Source organism: Sturnira hondurensis, unplaced genomic scaffold (assembly GCF_014824575.4).
Source record: "Sturnira hondurensis isolate 20B ecotype Veracruz unplaced genomic scaffold, ASM1482457v3 Scaffold0015056, whole genome shotgun sequence".
NCBI classification, from domain to species: domain Eukaryota; kingdom Metazoa; phylum Chordata; class Mammalia; order Chiroptera; family Phyllostomidae; genus Sturnira; species Sturnira hondurensis.
Genome location: NW_028087687.1, coordinates 3639724 through 3662408, shown reverse-complemented (window position 1 = coordinate 3662408; position 22685 = coordinate 3639724). Strand labels below are relative to the sequence as shown.

Below are 22685 nucleotides of genomic sequence, written 5' to 3'. Positions count from 1 at the left end.
GGGGAAAGGTGAACCTAGTGCAATGGTGGTACTCTGGGCATGGAGGGAGAACAGTGTAAGTAATATTTCACTTTAAAAATACATATATGTACATATGTGCAAAATATTTATTTTTTAAGTTATTTACTTGTTTATTTCCAGAGAGAGGGGAAGGGAGGGAGAAAGTGAGGGAGAGAGGCATCCATGGTTGCCTCTCACATGCCCCTGAACGGGGGCCCGGCCTGCATACCAGGCATGTGCCCTGACTGGGAATAGGACCAGTCACCTCTCTGTTTGCAGGCCAGTGCTCAGTCCACTGAGCCGCACCAGCCAGGGCTGTGCAAAATATTTAAAACTGTTAAAACTGGGTAGTAGCTACATAGATATTGGTCTTATTATTCCATTTATTTTTTGAAATATTTTATTAAAATATTTTTAGAAAAGAAGAATGCTGAATGCAATAAAAGTCCAGTAACAGAGTCTACTGTTTTGTAGAAGAGGAATAATCTGGCTTTTCTTTTAACCTCTTGTGGCTAATTTCTACTTGGCCTTTGTGTATGTCACCTCATTAAGCCTCATTTCCTCCAGGCATCTTATAGGCCCCCGGGGGTGGGTTCAAGGCCTCTGAATCTTTTCATAGCACTCTGACTTTTCCTTCTCCAAGCACTTCTCCCCCCGCCCCGCCCCGTCACGTGGTTTCCTGTTTACTTGCTGTATGTGCCCAGTGGACCTTGAAATGTTTCTCTAGGGGCAGGTGGCTTCTTTGCTGTGGCATCCCTAGAGACTGGTGTGCAGCCATGCACCAGAGATACTTATTAAGTGACTGCATGTGTTAACAGATACCTCAATGGCTTAAGTTCACTGCTATGTACACAGTGGGCCAGAGTTGGATACTTGAAATCACCAGGTATATTTGCTATGTATCAAGTATGAATTGAAACAATAAAGCAACACATGTTGGCCCATAGGGGCTGTGTGCCCCTTTCTGGGATCTGGCAAGTCTGTGGCTCTTGCACCACAGTGTCACAGTTGGAGAAGAGGAGCAGGGTGATGTGCTTCTTGTAAGGAAACATTATCCTAGACCCACTAACTCATCTAGGTTAAGCTTTGGCAGGGCCATACCCCACTCAACCAAACTTCCTGGGCACTGGAAGGTCAACAAGGACCTAGTCCCTGAGATCTTAGAGCACGCAGTCCAGCGTTGAGAGCAGTTAGGACCGTTCACTTCCCTGATATTGCATCCCAAGTTTCCCAGGCAAATTATTTTACCTTTCTGAACCTCGGCTTCTCTGTCTGTAAAACAGAATAAATAATGCCTCACAGCAGAATGTTGAGATAATGGACCTGCAGTCCATCAGCTAGGCCAGCTTTTCACAGGGAGGAACTCTGGGCCTGTCTCCTATACCCCCAGCAGCCCAGCCCCTGGTTTGTCTCAGGTTCAGGGTGGGCCTGGCTTGCTGGCCCCTAGTGTGACCTCAGTGTGGAGCCTGCTGCAGGCCTCACTCACCTCAAGGAGGGCCCCGCTGCCTCAGACTCAAAGAGAACTTGCTTTCTTTCCCTATCCTTCCTTGCTCATTCATTCGATTATTTTTTAGAACCCGCTGTCCCTGGCCCCACACGAGAGGAAGAACTTTTTCCCTGACAAAGCGAGCTGCTGGCTGGAAGCTGGTGCTTGTCTCAAGGACCTCTCTTGACCAGACCTGGTCCCTGAGATCTAAGAGCACGCAGTCCAGCATTGAGAGCAGTTAGGACCGTTCGCTTCCCTGACATTGCACCTCAGGTTTCCCAGGCAAATTATTTTACCTTTCTGAACCTCGGCTTCTCTGTCTGTAAAACAGAATAAATCATGCCTCGCAGTAGAATGTTGAGATAATAACTAGGGGCCATGTAATAAAGTGGTTAGGTTGACAGAGGGCTTAGGCCCAAATCCTGCATCTGACCCCTCCGGTTCCTCATCAGAAATAGGGCGATCCTGGCCCCTACCTCACACACTGTAAGTGCTGCATGCCTGGCCCCTATGAGCGCCATCCAAAGGCGTGCTGGTTTTAGCAGTGTCTGCTAGGTAGTAAGCACTCAATGCACATTGTGTTCTATTACAATGATTATTGCTTGTCTTGGTCCATTCAGGTTGCTATAACAGAAACACCATAGATCAAGTAGCTTATAAAGTATAGAAATTTGTTCTTCACATTTTGGGAGGCTAGGAAGTCCAAGATCAAGGTGCTGGCAGACTCAGTTTGTGGTGAAAGCCCACTGCCGGTTTCACAGATGGTCAGTCTCTTGCTTCACCTGGTGGGAGGGGCAAATGATCTCCCTGGGGCCTTTCTTAAATAAGGGCTCTAATCACCTTTCAGAGGCCCCACTTCCAAATGCCATCTCATTAGGGAGTAGGTTTCACGTAGGAATTTGGGGAGGATGCAAACATTTAGTCTATAGCATTCTGCTGCTCCTGGCCCCCCAGAATCCATGTCTTTCTCACATGCAAAATATACTTATTAAGTCCTAATAACCCTAAAATCTTCACTTGTTCCAGCATCAACTCAAAAGTCTAAAACCAGAAGTCTTATCTAAATCAAATGTGGATGAGACTCCAGATGTGGTTCATCCTGAAACAGATTCCTCTCTAGCTGTGAACCTGTGAAACCAGACAAGACAGGTGCTTCCCAAATGCTATGGTGAGACAAGCATGGGATAGACATTCCCATTCTAAAACCAAGTCCAAACCAGGGGGAAAACCCCATGAGGTCTTCAGATTTGAGAATTATGCTATTCGGCTTGATTTTCTGTCCTCCTGGCTCACTGGGGCAGGGGTCCCACCGTCTGGACACACTGGGACAGAGGTCCTGCCCCTGCAGCTTCGTAGAGCAGGAGTGGAGCCTCCAAGACTTTGTGGTTGTGAGGACTGATGAGATAACACAAGGCCTGCCCTGAAAAAGTGCAGTCACTGTTAGTATAATGAGAATGGTTTACATGGCATCAGTGTAGCCTGGCAGCCAAGGAGAGAGGACTGGAGTGCCCATGCATGGACAATGAGGACTTCATTGTACCACACTGGGGACAGAAGACACTGTTGAGTGAGCACGTGTCCTATGTGTCCATCACGTTCAAAGTGACTGAGTGAGTTGAGCAACGAATCTGTGTCAGATTTTGCATAGAGCTTGAACATTCCTTCAGGAAACTGTTCAGACGATCCGGAAGGCCACAGCGATGGGCAGCTGGTGATGGGCAGCTTCATCGTCACAACACACCCACTCCTACATCACATCTTACACAGAATTTTTTTGCAAAACATTAAATCACACAGGTGACTCAGCCTCTTTACAGGCCAGAGTTGGTGCCCTGAGACTTCTGGTTTTTCTCAAAACTAAAATCACCTTTGAAAGGGAAGAGATTTCAGACCATTGATGAGTTTCCGGAAAATATGACAGCAGATGGCGATTGGGAGACCTGTGTGAGGTCCCAAGGTACCTACTTTGAAGGGGACTGAAGCATCATTGTCCTGTGTGCAATGTTTCTGGCATCTTGTGTCTTCTTCAATAAATGGCTCTTTTTCATATTACATAGCTGGATTCATTCTGGACAGATCTTGTATACAAAAATATTTGGCATGCATAAATGCCCAGTGGACATGGTCCTGACCCTTCCTTCCTGACCCTTGACTTTGGTAAAGGGGCACCTCAGACAAGAGGCAGGTGACCATTGCCACTGAGTTGCAGGCATTCATTCTTGCCATCACCCCAAAGGTAGGCATCCACTCTAGGCTCCTGGAAAAGTTCCAACAGCTTTGGTGCCCTTGCAACATTATGATCTTGAGACTGATGAGCAGTTATGATTAGTTTCACCTTGACCCTGAGCCAAGGCTTGCAAGGCACAAACCCATCATTGGCATTTAATTGAGCGCATATTACTGAGAGAAGCTGGGAAGGGACCTTGGGGATCGTGGGCCTAAACTCCAAAATTTATAAGGTGGAAATGGGTCCAGAGATATAACATGAGCTTCCTGAGATCACACAGCCAGTCGTGGGCAGGTAGAAGCTAGGGCGCACACCTGCATGCCCAGCCCCAAGTTCTGCCAGGGCTGCCTTTGAAGACATCCCCCTCCACACAGAGGAAGCCTCCAAAGGGCTGTGTGCCAATCAGTCAGACCATTCTAGATGAATTCCGACCCTCTTCTGAAAGCCGACTTACCTTCCCCTCTCCCGGAGCACAACCTGTGTCTACTTGAAAAATTCAGGTGAGAAGAGCCATGTCTCAGATGCGCCCCCAACTTGTAAACATTTGGGAAATCGAAGGAGAGTCCAACACGAAGGAAAAAGGGAACCTATTTCCTTCTTACATCTTCTCAGCCCTTATATTTCCATCAAAGCCTACAGAAGTTGTTTCCATTTCTGTATCTTAACTAACTAACTGTCTATGGAGACCAGGATACTGATGATGGTTTATTTTATTTTTTTAAAATTTTATTTATTTATTTTTAGAGAGAGGGGAAGGGAGGGAGAACAAGAGGGAGAGAAACATCAATGTGAGAGAGAAACATCGATCCATTGCCTCTCCTATATACTCCAGCTGGGGACCGAACCTGCAACCAAGGCATGGACTCCAACTGGGAATCGGAACAGCGACCTTTTGCTTTGCAGGCCAGCACCCAACTAGCTGAGCCACGCCAGCCAGGCTGATGGTTTATTTTACAGTCCATGCATTCCTTTGCTAAGTAGTGACTCCAGAGAGACCTTTTATTTTAAAGTTTTTAGAGAGGCTTTGCCATGGAACATGGCATTGGGATCCTAGGTTCTAGAAAGTACTTGTTCTGTGCACCTGAAAATTGCACTGAGCTAACCAGGTACACTCCTCTTGGTGCAGTGCAAATGTGCATGGTGTGCTGGACTTCTGTGGGACTCTCCAGCCACAGCAAGGAAACAGGTGGGAATTGCTCTGTGCGACTCTGCAGAGGAACATGGCTCCCTGGCGGGGCCAAGCAACCTTCAGGGAAGAATCGCCATTCTATTTGTGTGGATCTGTGCTGTGTGGTTCTGGCTGAGAACACCAACGCACACACATTTAGCCTTTGGAAAGAGTGAGGACACTGACAGAGAGTTCCAATTGTGTTTAAAGCCTGCAGAATTTTCCAAGACAGTTTTTTAAAGGGCAGTTTTAGGTTCACAGCAGAATTGAGCAGAAGACACAGATTGCCCGTGGCCCCTGCCCTCACGTGTAAGTAGCCTCTCCCTTCACTAAAATCCCAGAGTGACTGTTTGTTACAACTGATGAACAAGTGCACTGACACCTCACCGTCACCCACAGTCCACTGTTCACATTACAGTTCCCTCCCGGTGCTGTGCATTGGGTCGGTTTGGACAAATATCTGATGACATGTATCCATCATTACAGTTTCATACAGAGTGTTTGCACCCCCGGGAGCTCCTCTGTGCTCCACCTACTCACCCCTTCCCCAGCCCCACCCCCGGCAACAACTGGTCTTTTACTGTCTCCGTAGTTTTGCCTTTTTCAGAATGTCGTATAGTTGGAATCGAATAGTATGTGGCCTTTTCAGATTGGCGTCTTTCACTTAGTAGTATGCAGCAGTGAAGTTTTCCACATGCCTTTTCGTGGTTTGATTGCCCATTTCTTTTTAGCTCATTTTTAACTCATTATCCAGACAATGAGAAGTATTCCATTGTCTGGATATACCACTGTTTATTTATCCATTCATCTATTAAATGGCATTTTGGATGCTCCCAAGTTTTGGTAATTGTGGATAAAGCTGCCATAAACATCCACGTTTGGGATTTTGTATGGACGTAAGTTTTCACTTTCTTTGGGTAAATATCAAGGAGCGAGATTGCTAGATTGAAACATATCATTTTAAGGAACTAAATGAAGGTGAACAAATAGAACTTGTTTTAGAAGTGGGAAATAATTCTCATTAAAAGTAAACTAAACTATCTTTTAATGAAAAAGGAAATTATGATTTATTATAGGGAGGAAAGGAAGTTTGGTCTGATTTTTATTCACCGATAGGTTTGTTCAGGAGGTAGGAATTGATATTTTTCAGTCTAATTTTTAAGGAGAAACATACCTTCCAGTTAAGAAAAAAGGTTATTTTTTGGTGAAATTTGCTATGCAGGTGGTGCCTTTTCTGTTTCCACTATAAATTATCATTAAAATGTCTGAGTTTAAAGTTGAGCATCTATATTTAGCTGTAACATAGGGAGAGGATGTCCAAATCTTTGACTCTAAATTTTCAGTGTGTTTTCTTTCACGAACTCATTGCCGCTGGGTTTTTCCACAAACTTGAAACATGTGTGTACAGTACTTTGGAAAGAGTATTTGCTTAAACTTTATAGGATGAGCTAAAAATAGAACCAACAGCATTTCTATTTTTGGAATGTCTTTCCAGCTGAAAAGTGAATGTGATCACTGTATACATTAAGCACAAATATTGAAAAGGGAACAGATATTTAAATGGCAAAATGTGTTAACTTAGCTGGTTTAGAAATGTCACAAGCATTTTAATGAAGAGATAAATGTGTGTCAAAAAGCAAATTTCTGTTTTAACAAGACTGCCGACTGCAGAGAGAAAAAAGGCATCCTGCAAGTGGTGTGAACATTCCTCTTTAGGAGGTTTGTTCCTGCCACGTTCCCTCTGGACTTACAAGTCCAACGGCCTCTTTTTCACACTGCAGTCAGTAGTTCCAGCTGGGTTGCAGCCAGCCTTTAATTTTCCAAGGCTTTTGGATAAATATAAGGAAGTGAAGGTGGCTGGAGCCCCTAAAATGTTTTTATTAAACTTGCTTGTTGTTATTTTGACTTATAAGAAACTACAACTGGACACTTAAGTGTGGGGGCTAAAAATGTTAATACTTTCCCTTCCACCTTCTAAGTTCTTCGAGGCTGGGCTCATAATCACAACAGAGAGATTAACAGGAGGGAATCGAAGTTTTAATACATCTGCAGGGAATTCACGCAGGCCCGAAAATTCCAGAGACAGTGAGGCAACATAGGGTATATATGACACTTTGGACAAAGGAGAAGATGGGGGGATGAACGAGGAATTAGATTTCAGAAGTGAGAATGGATGAGTCACAGGTAGTTGGGGAAGAGCAGAACATACATGGCAGGAAAGTCCTTGCTAGGCAAGCCCGGAACAATGAGACACAGGGCTATCCCGCTAACAGGCACCTGCCTGGTGCCCTCTTAGTTACCGCACTTCATTCAAGTCAGGCTAAGGTGAACATCCTGAGGTCTCCTTCCTGGAGCAGGTTTCCCTGTCTGAATCTCTTGGGCAGGAAAGTGTGGGGAGAGTCAGAGGTTCTTTCTGAGTCTTTTGTTTCTTAATGAACAGCTTAAAAATCAATATCCCACAAAGGCAACTTCAGGGTGGCAGAATTTTGGTTCCCTTTACAATCGAAATATAAAATTAGAGCCCTTAATTTAAATGTTGGCATGGTTCTATGGAAGTACAATACTCTAGCTATCACCTGAACTTACTGTCTACCTCCAAATAAGCCTTCACCTAATTTATTCGTTCACTTTCCCCCCTGTGTTTTTTTTTCACTCATTCATCAATTTATTGAGCACATTTGCTCTGAAGCCAATCTTCAAAGTACTTGGTTTTGTCACTCAGAGATTCTGTTTTTAAAGTTAGCATGATTTAAAATGTGAGTACATGTGTGCTTGAGAGAAAGAGACAGATGTGGACAGGTGGGGAGGCACAGGATTGTGGGGAATCGAGGAAGGGGAGTAGTGAGTAAGTCGGGGCATAAGTGGACGGAATCGGTGGCTTGGGGAGGAATTTCTGAACTGTCTGAAAGTGTGCAGGGCTAGTGTGCTCATGAACCCCCAGTCTCTGCCCAGCTAGAATGACAGGGATTTACCAGAGAACATTGGGGAACTCACCGTGTGGCTTATAAAGTAACAAATGAAGCACAGTCATCCTGCCAGACACAGCGACTCATGAGAAGGGAGAAGAAACACTGAGAGACACCTGGCTGCAGTTTTGGCTAACACGCAGTCTCCTCTTTGACGTCAACTGTTTGTCCTGTCTGCAAACCCAGGCAAGATCTTGAGACCTCCAGCCCATCACTTCTGTATTATTTCTCCATTAATAATGTATCTTATTGTATTGCTCAGGGTTCTCTAGGGAAACAGAGAAAATGATTTATATATATTCAAAGTCCATGTATGCCTTAGCATGTATTACTTTTTATGACCAACTAATATTCCACTGTGCGGGTGCACTGCATTTTGTTCATTCATTCTTCAACTGCTGAACATTTAGGTTGTGTCCACTTTTTAGCCATTATGAATAACACTACCATGAACAGTCATGTACAGGTTTTCTCATGGACATCTATCTGTTTTCAGTGCATATGGAGGGATTTTTTTTCATTATTTTTCTGGGCTTGATAGTATTCTCAGCAAGTATTTTTTCTGGAAACAAGCTTTTATACCGGTGGGCAATGACTGTGCAGCATCCTCTATGCCTCTTTGTCCCGCTGGGGTCCTTCTCCCTGGGCAGCCCACTCTCACGTCACGGCTGTAGAAGGCCTGACGTCTTCCAGCGGGGAAGCTGGTTCTTCTCAGCAGCCCGATCTTGCTTCTCAAGTCCATGGAGTTCCTGCTAGCTCCTCCTGCTAGGTCTTCCCGCTAGATTCTCCAGCTACCCTATCTGCTCCTTGCTCCTTGAGGTCAAGCTTCAAGTCTGACCACTTTTGCTATTTCTTTTTATAAATATTTTATATATTTATTTATCTTTAGAGGGGAAGGAGAGAGGGAGAGAAACATCAATGTATGGTTGCCTTTCCTGCGTCCCCTGCTGGGAGTTGGCCTGCAGGGAACTGGACTGCAACCCAGGCATGTGCCCTGACTGGGAATCGAACCAAGATCCTCTGGTTCGAAGGCCCGTGCTCAATCCACTGAGCTACACCAGCCAGGGCTTACTTTTGTTATTTCTTGTAAGGACAGATTTTGCTTTATACAGTAGGTGCTAATGGATGCTTGTGAATTGAATAAACTTCTGATCAGCTGCTGTGATATTATGACTCATAATAATAAAAATATATTTGGTATTTTTCCCCCTTCCTGGCAGAGAACTTCTAAAATCCTTGGGTTTTCCCATGGAGAGAATGAGAAAGGTGTCTTTTGTTATGTTAATGAGGCGATTTTTTTCTTAAACCCCTAAGTCAGCAAAGGTTGGAAGTTGGTTACCAGGGGAACCAACCACGTGATTAAAGGGTTGAAGTTTCTAGTCCTGCTCCGTAACCTCTGGGGGGTGGGGGGGGGGCTGGAGGTCCAGTTCAGTCACCTATTGCCAATGATCTAATTAATTATGTTTGTATAATGGAACCTCCATAAAAACTCAAATGATGGGGTTCAGGGAGCTTCCTGGTCGGTGAACACATGTTGATTCCAAAAGAGCCCTGATCCTGGAGGGCATGGAAGCTCTGCTCGCTCTCCCTGTACATTGCCTTGTTCATCTCTTCCATCTGGCTCTTTCTGAGTTATAGCCTTTTGTGATAAACCATTAAACTCGTAAGTAAAATCTTTCCCTGACTTCTGTTGGCCATTCTACAAATTAATGGAACCCAAGAAGGGGGTTGTGAGAACCTGTGGTCTATAGCTAGTTAGCCAGAGGTGCAGGTGACAACCGGACTTTGGCATCTGAAGTGGGGGACGAGGACAGTGTTGTAGGACTGAGCCCTTAACCTGTGGGATCCGACAGTATTTCCAGCCGGACAGTGTCGGAATTGAGTTGAGTTGTAGGAATTCTAGGCTGGAGTCGGAGTTGTGCTTGATGGTGTGGAAAGAAAACACACACGGTAATTGGTGTCACTTGTAGTTGCCAAGTGGTTCTGATTCATTTGAAGTTGAGTTTCCTTTTGTTAGTATTGCAATGGCTTTTTTAAAAACCAGGTCTTGTAGGGAAGTGGGGGGAATGGGTTGGTATGGTGAGGTCACGCTTTTGTATCTTCCCCCCATTTGAGTGGGAGAGCAGCCTGTCTGAAAATCGCCCCCCAAGCTCAGAAGGTTTTGCTGTCCTCGCCTGTTGCTCCTCCTCAAAGGAGGAAATTGGCAGAAAAGTAGGGCAGGGATGTTAGGGTCGGGCTTAGTCCGGGAGCAATTCTTCCAGTTTTTGCCTGTCTCCTCTTTCTCAAGTCCTTCCTTAATATTTCAGGAAAGCTGAGAGGGTGAGAGATTAGATCACACTTTTCAAGTGGCTGCAGTGCTGGATTTTCCGTAGATACCATTTGTTTAAACCTCAGAAGCCCTACCTTGGATAGCCTATTGCTCGGCACAGAGCAACCATATCTTTTTTTTTTTTTTTTTTTTTAGCTAAGGGATCTAGAACTATGGAAGTGGTTGTCAATCCTAGCCAACAAAGAGGATCACCTTAGGGGAAAAATACACACACACACACACACACACACACACACACACCTGGGAGCTTAAGTAAACCTAGAAGTCATATTAACTAATATGACTAATATTAATATTAACCTCTCTGACTGAATTCATTTGTCTGACACGATTTGCTTGGCTGGGTGGAGTCTTAATAATTAAGCATGCCTTCTTCAAGATGCCACAGTTCATTCATTCCTTATTGTTTCACATATGGCCCTCTTCACACATTTATATGGCCTGCCTGCCCTCTGAGGTCTCTGAGAATTCCATCCTGCCCAAGCAGCCAAATCAGCAGCCTTTCTTCCCCACCTGCTCCCCTTGACACCACAGGTAACTCTGATAGACAATCAGGTCTCGGAACTATGAGCATCTTTGAGCAGTGACAATTCTGTCTGCAGAGGTTCTCAGTTCCGCTGAAAGAGAATCACAGGGAGCTGTTAAAAATCACTGATGCCTGGTCTACATACAGTTCTTCCCTGGGGGAATATAGTCTCAGGGAAGAATACATTTTTCAGATGGGAGGGAGTGTGGTGTTGGGTTTTTTTTGTAATATTTTATTTATTTATTTTTAAAAAGAGGAAAAGGAAAGGAAAGAGAGAGAGAAACATCAATGTGTGGTTGCCTCCCATGTATCCCCCACTGGAGACCTGGCCTGCAACCCAGGCATGTGCCCTGCCTGGGAATCGAACCAGTGACCGTTTGATTCACAGGCCCACACTCAATCCACTGAGCTACACCAGCCAGAGGGGAGTATGGTGTTTTAAGGAGATTTGTTTTGAGTGTGAGATCAGTTAGATTGGAGTTAACAGTTTCCCTTTAATGAAATTTCAGATTATAACAGAATTTCTTTGTGATAAAATGTGTCCAATAAGTTACATGTTGGCAGTGAATTAAAATAAGATCTTTCATGTGTATTTCTTAAAATATTTGGTGTTAGAGTCCATACCTTTCTGTCTGTCAAGTCTTCTCTGCAGGAAGGTCTTTGGGTTCCTGTGAAACAAGTAATTCTGTCCAGTGCTGGGCCAGGGAGACCTGAGCAGAGGGAGACCTCAGTGAGTCTGAAAGAGATGTAAGCTTTAGGCAAGTTCAGGCCAAGATCTGCAAGGGTCTTCACCGTGATGTGTATGTATGGAGGCTTGGATTCAGGTTTAAACAAATGAGGTTTTTTTAATAGATTTTATTTATTTATCTTTAGAGGGGAAGGGAAGGAGAGAGGGAGAGAAATATCAGTGTATGGTTGCCTCTCTCACATCCCCCCGCTGGGAACTGGCCTGCAACCCAGGCATGTGTCCTGACTGGGAATCGAACAGCAATACTCTGGTTCGCAGGCCCGCGCTCAATCCACTGAGCTACACCAGCCAGGTTTAAACAAATGAAGTTTTGATGTCCCTATTTCTCCTGTACCCTATGCCATCGTAAATGCACTACATTCAGGATTTGGTCTGACTTCAATTTTTTTTTTTCTTAAGAAGTGCAATTTTTATTCTCTTAAATTTAGTGTAATTTTTTTTTTGCCATTCCACTTCCTGCCCAAGTGGCAGAAAGTTTACCTCAATCAGTTAGAGGCAGTGCAGGTTTCTTCAGTCAATTTCGGTCTCCCCTTATTCTCTCCTCGGTGTTGCTTCTGAGTCGTGGGCATCTCACAGAGCGCAGTCCTGTCACTGGGGTGATGAGGTACAGCAATGGTTGCTGTCAGTCTAACTTGCCCCACCTGGTGCTCAGCTGTCCATCCACTCCCATCAAGATTATGTTGTTGCCTAGGCACTTTGGAGATTTCTCTGCAGTTCACACCATTCCAAGGATACAGGACAATTTTAACCGCTATCTTAGGGGGCTGTTTGTCAGAGCTGTATTATTGTTAGACCGAGGTCAGCGAATCTCATATACTAGTGCATTCTCAAACTTTTCATGTGCATATGGCTACCTGGAGACACGGTAAAACGAAGGCCCTGACTCAGTGGTCTGGATCAGGGCAGGGCCTGTGTTCTAACAAATTGTCAGGTGGCACTGGGGCTGCTGGCCCATGGGCTGTACTTTAAGAAGCAAGGCTGGAAAGTCAGAAGGGTTCTGACTTAATGGAGCTCCCAGCCTGCATCTCTTCCACTTGCTTGGGGAAGTGATATGGTCACAGGGAAAGATTTGGTTAGATGGCTACAAATGCACTCCCATTTTCTACCTCTTAATTTCTTTAGGGAACATCTCTGCTTAAAAGTATAAAGGAAAAGCACTTCCCTAAAATGCTTCTAGGGCGGGTTTCAATTACCCAGGTTTGCTCTTTCAGAATGATACCTCTCTTGACTTCCACCCTGCCTTTATCACTTATCTTCCCGTGCAACCTAAGGGAAGGAGAAAAAAAGAGGTGACGTCTCCTACATCTCCCATGATCCTCCCCTTGGTACTCAGGCCTTGAGTGTGAACTAGACTTACCTCCCTACTTTTAGCGAATGGAATACAGCAGAAGTCTTGGGATTAACTTCCAAGATTAGTTTATACCAGCGATTTTCAACCAGGGTGCTGTAAGAACTTTTAAAACATGTAACAGCTGACTAGTCAGGGGCATTGGCATTTCCTCCTTAGATTGTCAAATGAAAAAATGACAACGGCCAACGTGCTAGCCGTCTCATGTGAATGAATCAAAATTATACCTAATTTTTTGTCAGATTGACAAAAAATCTATTTTCTGGTGGGCTGCAGAATTTTAGCAGTAAGTTTGTGTGTACCCTGGGATGAAAAGGGTTGAAAATCGCTGGTTTAGACAACAGCTGACTTCCTCTGTGGACATGAGCTCTCACTCAAATCACTGGTGCCGGGCTGCAGCCTGCCATTCTGTGAGCAGCCTACGGAGAGGCCTACCATGGTGCAGCAACACATCGCTGCCCTGGGACCGACATCCTGCAAGGAAGGAATCCTGAAAACAACTAGATGAGTGATCTGGAAAGGGGATCCTTCAGCCCTAGACCAGTTCTGGGATGGACTGCAGTCCTAGCTAACAGCAGTCTCAAGAGAGACCTTCAGCCAGAGGCATTCAGCTGAGATGCTTCTAAGTTTCTCACCTACAGAAACTATTGATTTAAGCTTCTGAGCTTTTGGGGTAATCTGTTACTCAGCAATGCCAGGAATTTGGGGAATATCATTAAAATGTATGACTAACCTAACATGAAGATAATGCACAATTGTTATGACAAAAGGAAAGAGAAGCAACATTCTTGGGCTAGGGTGGCTATATGGAACTCAGTTGAGTGGCTCAGAGTGACACACACCTTCACATGTCGGTTACTAGAACTTTGGCCTTTTTAATTTTTATTTTGTTCAACGTGGAATTCTCGGGTGTCTGAGTTTGAAACTGAATTCAACCTTTGTAGCTACAAACCGAATACACTTGCACCTATCATCTTGTTTTGGAAGAGAACCGGTGAAATCAACATTTCTCACGTGGCTAAACCCTGCGGGCTGGCAGGAGCAGAGGGTGCCTTTCCTCGGCTCCTTTTCTAGTCTCAATAGCCGAGGTGTCTGACTCGGAGAAAACCACCTTCAATTGCACAAAGGTTATTAGGGGCCGGGGAAACACTAGTCCTTTTGTTACCAGCAATCTCCAGAGTTTAGGGATGGGGGTAACCCCTAGAAAGTTGGGCGGGCTTTTATATTCTCTCTAACTCTGGGGCTTTGATCAAACCTCAGAGACTGGTATTTCTAGTTTTCCGAAAGTTGTGCGAAACGGACCCCAGAGGCCTAGAAAGCCGCTCGTCCCTAGTCCAGTCTTCAGGGTTTGGACTCCTCCCATCCGAGCTGCGCGCTAGGCCTCCGGAGCCGGGAGATCCCGGAGCCTCCTAACTTCCCGCCGCGCGCCCAGCGTGGGTGTGGGCGTGGCGAGGGCGGGGCAGGCCGCGCTCCCTCCCCTCCCCTCTCCCGCGCTGTCCCCACCCACTTCCCTTTCAGAGTCCGGCAGTCGGGCAGACGCGACCGCTCCGGGCAGTGACGCGCGGGGAGGAGCCCGCCGCCGCCGCCGCCGCCTCCGCCTCCGCCGGGCGAGTAGCCATGCCCACGCCCCGCCGCTCCGGGAGCTCGCTCCGGGCTGCCTGCCGTTCCACGGGCCGGCGACGGGAGTGAGCGGGAGCGGCGGGCGAGGAGCCGCCGCTCGGCTTGAGATGTCACCATTGTTCAGCTGGGTGGCCAAGGTAGGAGGCGTCGGGCGGGCGCCTGTTACTGCCGCGGACCGCCCTGAGAGCCGGTGTCCCGGCGGGCGCTCTTCTAGGAGCATTTGTAACTGTCGGGGGTCTGGAGCGCGGGGAGCGCGGGTGGCGGGGGTGGGTCGACTGAGCCCTGGCTGCCTGCGGCAGGGGGCGCCCCGCAGCCCTGAAACCGGGGCAGAAGAGCTGCCAGTGAGTCCCGTAGTCCTAGTGGTTCTCATTCATTCGTAGGCATCCCCCTGGAGCAAACAGGCAAGTAGCGTCACGCCCATTTCACAGGTGGGGAGAGTGAGGCTGACGCCGGGACCCAGGAGTTCGAGCATGGCGATCAGCTTCTCTGGCCCCGCAGTCCCCCACGCGCTGTGGATTCAGTGCTTGGTGTTTTATCGGCTCGGACCTGTGTGTTATCTTCCTCGATGTACGTTTGTAATAGGTTGTCTGGGATAGTACACTGAGGAGGAACAAAATCACTAAGTTTATAATCACTAAGTTTATCACTAAGATAAACGTAGTGAGCCTAGAAAGTGTCTGTCTTTTGTTTTTAACTCTTCAAAACCTTGCTTCAAAGGCAGGTTTTGAAATATGAGTTTGAAATGTAAGTTATTTGCTCTCTATTTCCTTACAGTTTTATTTTTAGAACATTGGCGTCTTCAGAATAACTGAGCATGACAAATCCAGGCCATTGTCAACTATCGCGAAAAGGAAGGGATTGGAGTAGATTTCTAGACTTCCCACTAGCGGGAAAACACAATAATACGATAATACCCCACCCCCTGGGTGTTTGTGCGTTTTGAATGATGCATCCCTCACAGCCTCTAGGGCCAGCGGGGCAATAGGGCATTTTTCTCACTCCCTGTGGACTTCCTCCCTTCGCTAGCACTTTGGCAGTGCTTGCTGGTGGGGTATGGCGTGGTGAGTAATCAGCTCACATTGAGAGAACCCGTTAGCCATTCTGTGACCCTCCACGGATACTAATTAGGTGGTTGGTAGAGCTCTATTATAATGCAGCGCTTTTTGAGTGTTGTTTTAAAGTACGTTTTTATGAATACCTGTTTATGAGACATCTAAGCCTTTGCCTATCATTTTAAGAGATAATAAAATGAAGACACAGAGACCAAATAAAATTAGTTGTTTGACAGGTGCCATGTCATATCCCTCCCTAGAACCTTCCCCAGAACTGAATCCTCCCTGGAACCTTCCCTTCCTGAAACACAACTGGTGGTAAAAAGAAATGACAAATAAGTTCCAAATTGTAATTTTTTGCTGAAGAAAAATTGCTAATACCCATATTTTCTGGCTTGAAGCGATAGCTAATTGGCTTTTATAAATAATGCTAATTTTTAAATGGTGTAATGTAGTTTGAAAAGTAATTCAGGGTGTGTGGTCTGGTTATATTTTACTTAACCCATTCTAGGTTAGGATCTAACTGTAGTTAAGGCCAAAATAAGGGGGGAAACCCCCAAAACAAATAGAAACTTATGTTTTTCAATTACAAATCAATAAGAAGTTAGTCTAAAAAAATCCCAACTTCTTGCCAGTACTGTTTTATAGTTTTATTTACCTTTCCAAAATGTATTTAATAAAGTGCTTTCCACAGGGATGTGAGATGGACTTTTGGCCTATGGTGGTAACAGTGAGAACACCAGACCAAAGCCTTATTTAAAAAAAAAGGGGGGGGGGGCGGCTTTCACAAGGATAGTCGGCCTCCTAGCAATGCTTTTGAAAAGTTTATGTAAATGAACTCTATGTTAGTAATTTGATCTAAATTCTGAATCATGTTATTCCAAAGTTATTTAAACTGCAGAACGACAACAACAAACTACAATGTTTTAGGAGCAAATTTATAAGTTGTCAGCATAATTTTAAAAGGTATGGTCGTTTTATTTTTTCCAGGTGGTGTGCTATTATGAATTGCATCCTGAAATTGATTTTCATAGACGATATGTTATTCTCTGAGAGCTTTTAAAATATGAAAGTTCATTTCTTGGGGTTATAGATTATAAGAGTGATTTTCTATGGAACTTATTTGTTTTTCATTTGAGACAAGTCATTCACACACTTTGCATTATAGACTAGGGAATGTTTTAAAGGCAGAAGCAAGAGGCACAGATAATACACACAATGCATAATCCCAAAGTGCACTTATATTTGATTTTAGAATGGCCCTTCAAGAACACACAAATGCAAATGAGCACACACCTCACACAAGCATGTAATTTTCTTTTCAATTTCGACCCTGGCAAACTGCAGCTCAGCATCTGGTCGGGAAGGAGAAAGGGGAGTGGATGTAGCTTAAGCAGATGGATACCTGAACATGACTTTGTTTTTCTTGGGTGATGCATTAATCTCGTATGACTGTGTACAGTGAGCAATTTTATGGTGTAAAAGTAAAGCCAAAACAGGGAAGAATTTTATTTTAAAGAGATTATCTGTTAAAAAATTATAATACAGACTTTTTTGGTTTTTTTGGTTTTCTATTTGGTTCCAGCACCTGGAACATTAAAGCAGGTGTGCATTGTACCACACATGGGGCCGGGTTACATAGAGATGTTATTTTTTGATTAATCTCTCAGTGAGAACACTTGAGTTCTACATAGACTAAAACAACAAACCTCTCAAGCGTTGTGACTTTCATACTAAACCCAGAGACATCCCCAACAACCTGGCAGTTCTGAGTAGTTCTACGCCTCCATATACCAGTTGGTGAAGACTAACTCCAGCGGAACCGCCAGGCGAGTTTCTGAATTTACTCGGGTTTGCACCTTCTTATAAAGGTAATGGGTAAGATTATTGCTAGCATCTCAAATTAGTGGATTATAAGTGTATGTGTTCACTTATCAGGTAAAATGGAAAATGGAACCTAAATATAGTCAAATTTGTTGTATTCTCAAATCCAAGTGCCCTTTCATATAATTTAGGCTTTGCATTAAGTGATTTTCCAGTGCTCATGTATTTATTCAGTAGGTGTTTATTGGGTGTCTTCTGTGTACCAGACACTGTTCATGCCCTGGGGGAGTTAGTTCATTTTGCCAAATAGATTTAACCTTTGAAAAGTGCACACTGAAGCTTCATAAGCCAAATAGTTAAAAATGCATTGGGGAAGGAATGAGTCTTCTGTGAAACAAGTAATTGATTACTAATTGATATTTTATGTAATATCAGGTTTCTCATGTTTTGGCTTTGCGTAAAACATAGGTTTATAGCCATTATTCATTTACTGAGTTATTCAGTAAAATGTTTTTGATGCAGACATTTTTTGAGCAGGTACTGTTTGAGGAACTGGAGATTAAGCAGTGAACAAGGTTCAGACCAGGTTCATGTTTTTATGGAGCTCGAATTCTACGCAGGTGCGACAGCTAATAGACGGGAGAAGCAGGCAAATAGATGAGCCAGGTGATTTCAGATGGTGGTGAGTGCTAGGAAGAAAAGTCAACAAGGTGGTTTGGTAGAGTGACTGGAGCCTGGGCTGGTAAGGAAGTGACATTTCATCAGTGGTAAGAGGGCACTAGACATGGTCCAGGTGGAGGGAACTGCAGGAACCAAGGCCTGGTGGTGGCACCAGGATGGCCTGTTGAAGCAGCAGGAAGAAGGCAGGTGTGACGGGTGCGGTGGGGGGAGAGGGGTGGACCCTGAGTCTGGAGGGGTTATCTGGGCCAAGATGTTGAAGGCTCTGTAGGCACAGTATGGGTTTGGGTTTGCTTTAAAGAGCATTGGAAGCCATTAGAAGGTGTGAAAGAGCTGATCCATCAGCTGAGCCATCAGCTCAGCCCGGGTGTGCAAGCTGAGGGGCCACTCGGGTCGCCGTGGTTCGGGCAGGAGGTGAGAGTGGTAGCTTGGACTTGGGTAGGAAGCAGGGAGCCCCGGTGGATACATGGTGGTTCTTTGTCTTCTGAAATGATGTGACCTAGTGGCTTTGCTGTCTCATTTGTCTGAGGTTGGTGCAAATGACCGAGTAACTAATTGCTTCTTCTGCGTTGAGTACAAGTGCAGCATTTCCTTTGTTCAGCTGTCTGACCATGGCTTTCAGGTGCAGCTGTGCCCAGACTCTGGGTGTGTTTATTTACCTTTGGAATTTTCTGTGGACTGGAACAGTCCACCTTGCATGCCTTAGATCAGTTGAACTTGCCTTTCTGTTTACGCAGAACACAGCAGCCTTCCTGTAAGGTGTGAATCTGACTAGCTAGTGTTCAGGCAGCAAACCTGCTGTCTTGTTTAAAGTCAATCCAGTGTTGGTGTGTCCTAGCCTAATGTGTTGGGGTATTTAAAAATATATTTCACAAGCTTTTTCCTCTCCTGTAGACTTATATGACTTTTAATTAGTGGATATTTGAGTTTAATAAAGAGGAAAAACTTATTGTCCTAGTCAAACCATCCCTTGAATTTGAAAAATTTGCTGACTCCGCTAAGCAAAGCTAGTGTAGCCCTGAATGAGATTTCGGCAGAGAACCCGTGGGGCATTTTTGTCTGGCAGTAGCAGTAGCTTCTCGGGGCTTTGGGACTTGAGTTGCTCAGACTGACAGTAACTTGGGCCAGGCAAGTTTTACTGAGGGAGAATGGAGAGAAGCGGAGATAGAAACCCCACTTGATCCGTGAACCCAGAGTAGATCTTCTAAAGAGAAAAAAAGCAAATGATAGTTTGTTTTCCACGGTCCTTAAACTGATCTTAGCCTGTATAAGTTTCTGCCCTGATCTTCCATTTATATTAAGCCTTTCTCATTTTTCACTCCTTCCCTGAAATGTTTCTGATATCCATCCATTTATTCGATGAATTGTACTAAACAGGGTAGAAAATAACCCCTAGGGCATTTTCTTTGTCCTGTGGGACTTTCCCTGCCAGGGGACCTTAGACCACTAGCCAGCTGGGCGGTTGGCAGGGGGAGCAAAGGAGGTGACTCCACCCCTGCCTGAAGGGGCCTAAGAGAAGTCAGCAGAGGGCTTGCGGCTGTTGGAATAATGTGTGCACAGAGAGGCCTGGAAAATCTGCTCTAGGGAGTAGCAGAGGGTGAGACTGGCCAGGTGAGCAGGGGCCAGGATGCACAGGGCAACAGATCCCTTCAGAGGAGCTGGCATTTTGTCCTGGGGCAGTGGGGAGCCCTGTGGGGACTAACGCCTATTTCTGCCCACATTCTTGTCACATAGTCCATTCTGTGTGAGGCCTTGAGTGAGTTAGTGATCTCCTCTCCTAGCCTGTAAAGTCCCTGAAAATAGGAGTGGTGTTGTGCTATATGCCAGTGCATACAAATCACCTGGGCTCCTCGTTCAAATGTAATTCTGCTTTAGAAGGTCTGGGATGGAATGTAAGATCCCGCATTTGCAACGAGCACCCTGGTGTTCCTGCTGCTGCTGGTCTGGGGACCACACTCTGAGTCTCAAAGGTCTCAATGTAGTATGTTTGGTTAAGCTTACCTTTAGACATAGGAGTTGCTCATATTTTTTTGGAACATATGCCATAATTTATGGTTAGTTCCTTGTATCTTCTGGAAGGATAACAGTAGAAATTAATGAAATAAAACTTAAAAAACTTAATATCACAATAACCTTGAAATTGGGTGTCTGGGGAAGAGTAGAAGAAAAATTTACTCTTGCACCCCCCTTTTATTTTTAGAGAGAGAGAGCAGAAGGTTCAGAGATTTCCCACAAATCCTCTGTTCCCACACGTGCTTAGCCTCCCCCATCCTCAATATCCTCAGGTGGTCCATTTGCTACAGTTGATACACCTACATTGACCTACTATCATCATTACCCGAAGTCTTTAGTTTACACTAACTATGGCTCATTCTTGGTGTTGTGTATCCTGTGTGTTTGGACGAATGTACAATGGTGTGAATCTGTGGTGTTGTACCAAGCAGTTTCAGTGTCCTCAGAGTCCTCCGTGCTCTGCCCCTTCTTTGTTCCCCCTCATCCCCTGGCAACCACCGATCTCTGTAGCGTTGCCTTCTCCGGAACGTCATGTGGTTGGAACCATAAAGTCTATGCCCTTTTCACATTGGCTGCGTTCACTTACTAATGTACATTTAAGATTCTTCTGTGTCTTTTCATGGCTTGATTGCTCACTTTTTAGTGCCGAACAGCATTCCATTGTTGGATTGACCGAGTTTATCTGTTCATCTGTAGGAGCACATCTTAGTTGCTTCTAAGTTTTGACAATTATGAATAAAGCTGCTGTAAACGTCTGAGTGCAGATTTTTGTGTGGACAAGAGTTTTTACCTCCTTTGGGTGAATATCAAAGAGCACAGTTTCTGGATCCTACGGAAGACTAGTTTAATTTTGCAGGAAGCTGCCAAACTGTCTTCCAGAATGGCTGTGACATTTCTCTTCCTCCCAGCAGTGAGCGAGAGTTCCTGTTGTTCCACGTCCTCACCAGCACTTGGTCTTGTCGGGGCCCCAGGTTGTGGCCTATTCTAATAGGCGTGCCGTGCCATCTCACTGTCGCTTTAATTGGCAGTTGCCTAGTGACACGTGATGTGGAGCTCCCCCTCTTTGGATTGGTAAGTCATAGCGAGTAAAAAGAATAAATTACTCCTTTATACATTGTATTTGTGACTCTAAACTGAAGTGTCCCTCATTTTTCCATTATTTCTATCATTTCCGATTTTACTATTGGAAATGTGATGAACCAGCAGTCTATCGGCACTATTAGACTTATGAGAAAGACAAAATGGAAGAACTTTTTAGTGTTTATGTACTGTTACTCTTTCTGCAAATTATTTTTATATCTGTCATGTGTTATAATGGGATGAAAGTCACAGGCTTTGTTCTCTTGCTTTAGTTGAGCTTTGCTAAGTTAACTTTTCTAAGCCTGCTTTCTTGTCCACAAAGTCAATTTAGTATATTCTTTATTTATCTTTTTTAAAATGTAGATCCTATCTTAAAATTGAATAATGTCAAAATGTGCTTAGGAAATTACGAAGAACACGGCTGAGCTCATGGTCTATAAGTCAGTGGCCCTGGTGCGCGTGTGGTGCTGGGCGCTGTGGCTCCAGAGACGCAGAGGACTCGGCCGGCCTCCAGCAGCTCGGACGTAGTCTCACCGGCAGAGAGAGGAGTGCCCATGCAGAGAGTTGATTGTGACGATGCAAATGTGTGCACAGGGGGTCCCTCAGCTGGGGCTTCTGGGCAGACCTTTGGAGGAGATGAGGTCCGAGGTAAGTCTTTTAAAGGAAAGACGATTGAGTTGATGTGGTAGTTTATATGGGTTGTGGAAAAGAACAGGAAATATTAGTGTTAGTTTTCCAGCATGTTTTAGAATTATTCAGGGTTGCTTTCCGACTCTGCTTGCCTTGCTTTTGAGACCAGTGATTTTTAACCTTGGGGAAGGCACGTCAGGGTGAATAAACTACTCAGACAGAGGGAGATGCAGAGTTCAGAGGGTCCTTGCTTTCACTCCAGCACACCCTGGGGTGTGCATACACTTATCAGTAGCTGTGGCCAGCCTGCTCGTGGTCTTTCCGGTGTAACCAGAATGTAATCGTGAGTGTAATGCTACCGGATCTATTCTACATGAGGAAACTGAGACTCAGAGCACCGAAGTAATTTAATTTGAACAGTGTCACACAGCTGGTTTGTGGCAGAACTTAAACCCAAGTTCATGGACCCTTGCATTTTGCATATCTTTTTCCTGTTGCTCCATGTCCTCACCAGCACTCGGTCTTGTCAGGGCTCCAGACTGTGGCCATTCTAATAGGTGTGCCTTGCCATCTCACTGTGGCTTTAATTGGCAGTTCCCTAGTGACACATGTTAATAATGTTGCCCTGCTCATTTGTTTGTGCTTTGTCTTTAAAGTATTTTACTAAAATCTAAAGTATGTGCATCTATCAGACAATAGCTTGCATTTCAGAATGATTGATTTAATCACCTGAGTGTGTACATGTGCGCTTCAGAGTGGGTTAAGGTGCCTGCAGGGAAGAGGGCACAGAAAGGAAGCCTGACGTTGAGCATCCTTTGGGGGCTGGGTGGAGGTCCTCTGCCACGTGAAGGTGTCACAAATTCCCAAGAGCCTGGGTGGCCTAAGTAGCTGTGTGAACTGTGTACAGGAAGTAACCAGGACCCGAGTATTTGAAAAGGATGGAAGTTGCCAGTGTCCAGGGTGGCTCCCTCGTACTGGGCTGTAGTGGCC

At 45.0% G+C, this 22685-nt stretch overlaps 1 protein-coding gene across 3 annotated transcripts in view; it reads left to right on the top strand.

Annotated features, from left to right (window-relative positions):
- Nucleotides 1–22685, top strand: part of TBC1D1 (TBC1 domain family member 1) — a 207603-nt gene that overhangs the window by 56324 nt on the left and 128594 nt on the right. The window contains exon 1 of one of the 3 annotated variants that reach the window (XM_037064351.1): nucleotides 14325–14555. The exons of the other annotated variants lie outside the window; for them this stretch is intronic. Coding sequence (XP_036920246.1) covers nucleotides 14526–14555 — 30 coding nt within the window. The 5' untranslated portion in view covers nucleotides 14325–14525. Of the gene's footprint in view, nucleotides 1–14324; nucleotides 14556–22685 lie in introns of those variants that run through there. 3 annotated transcript variants of the gene reach the window in all.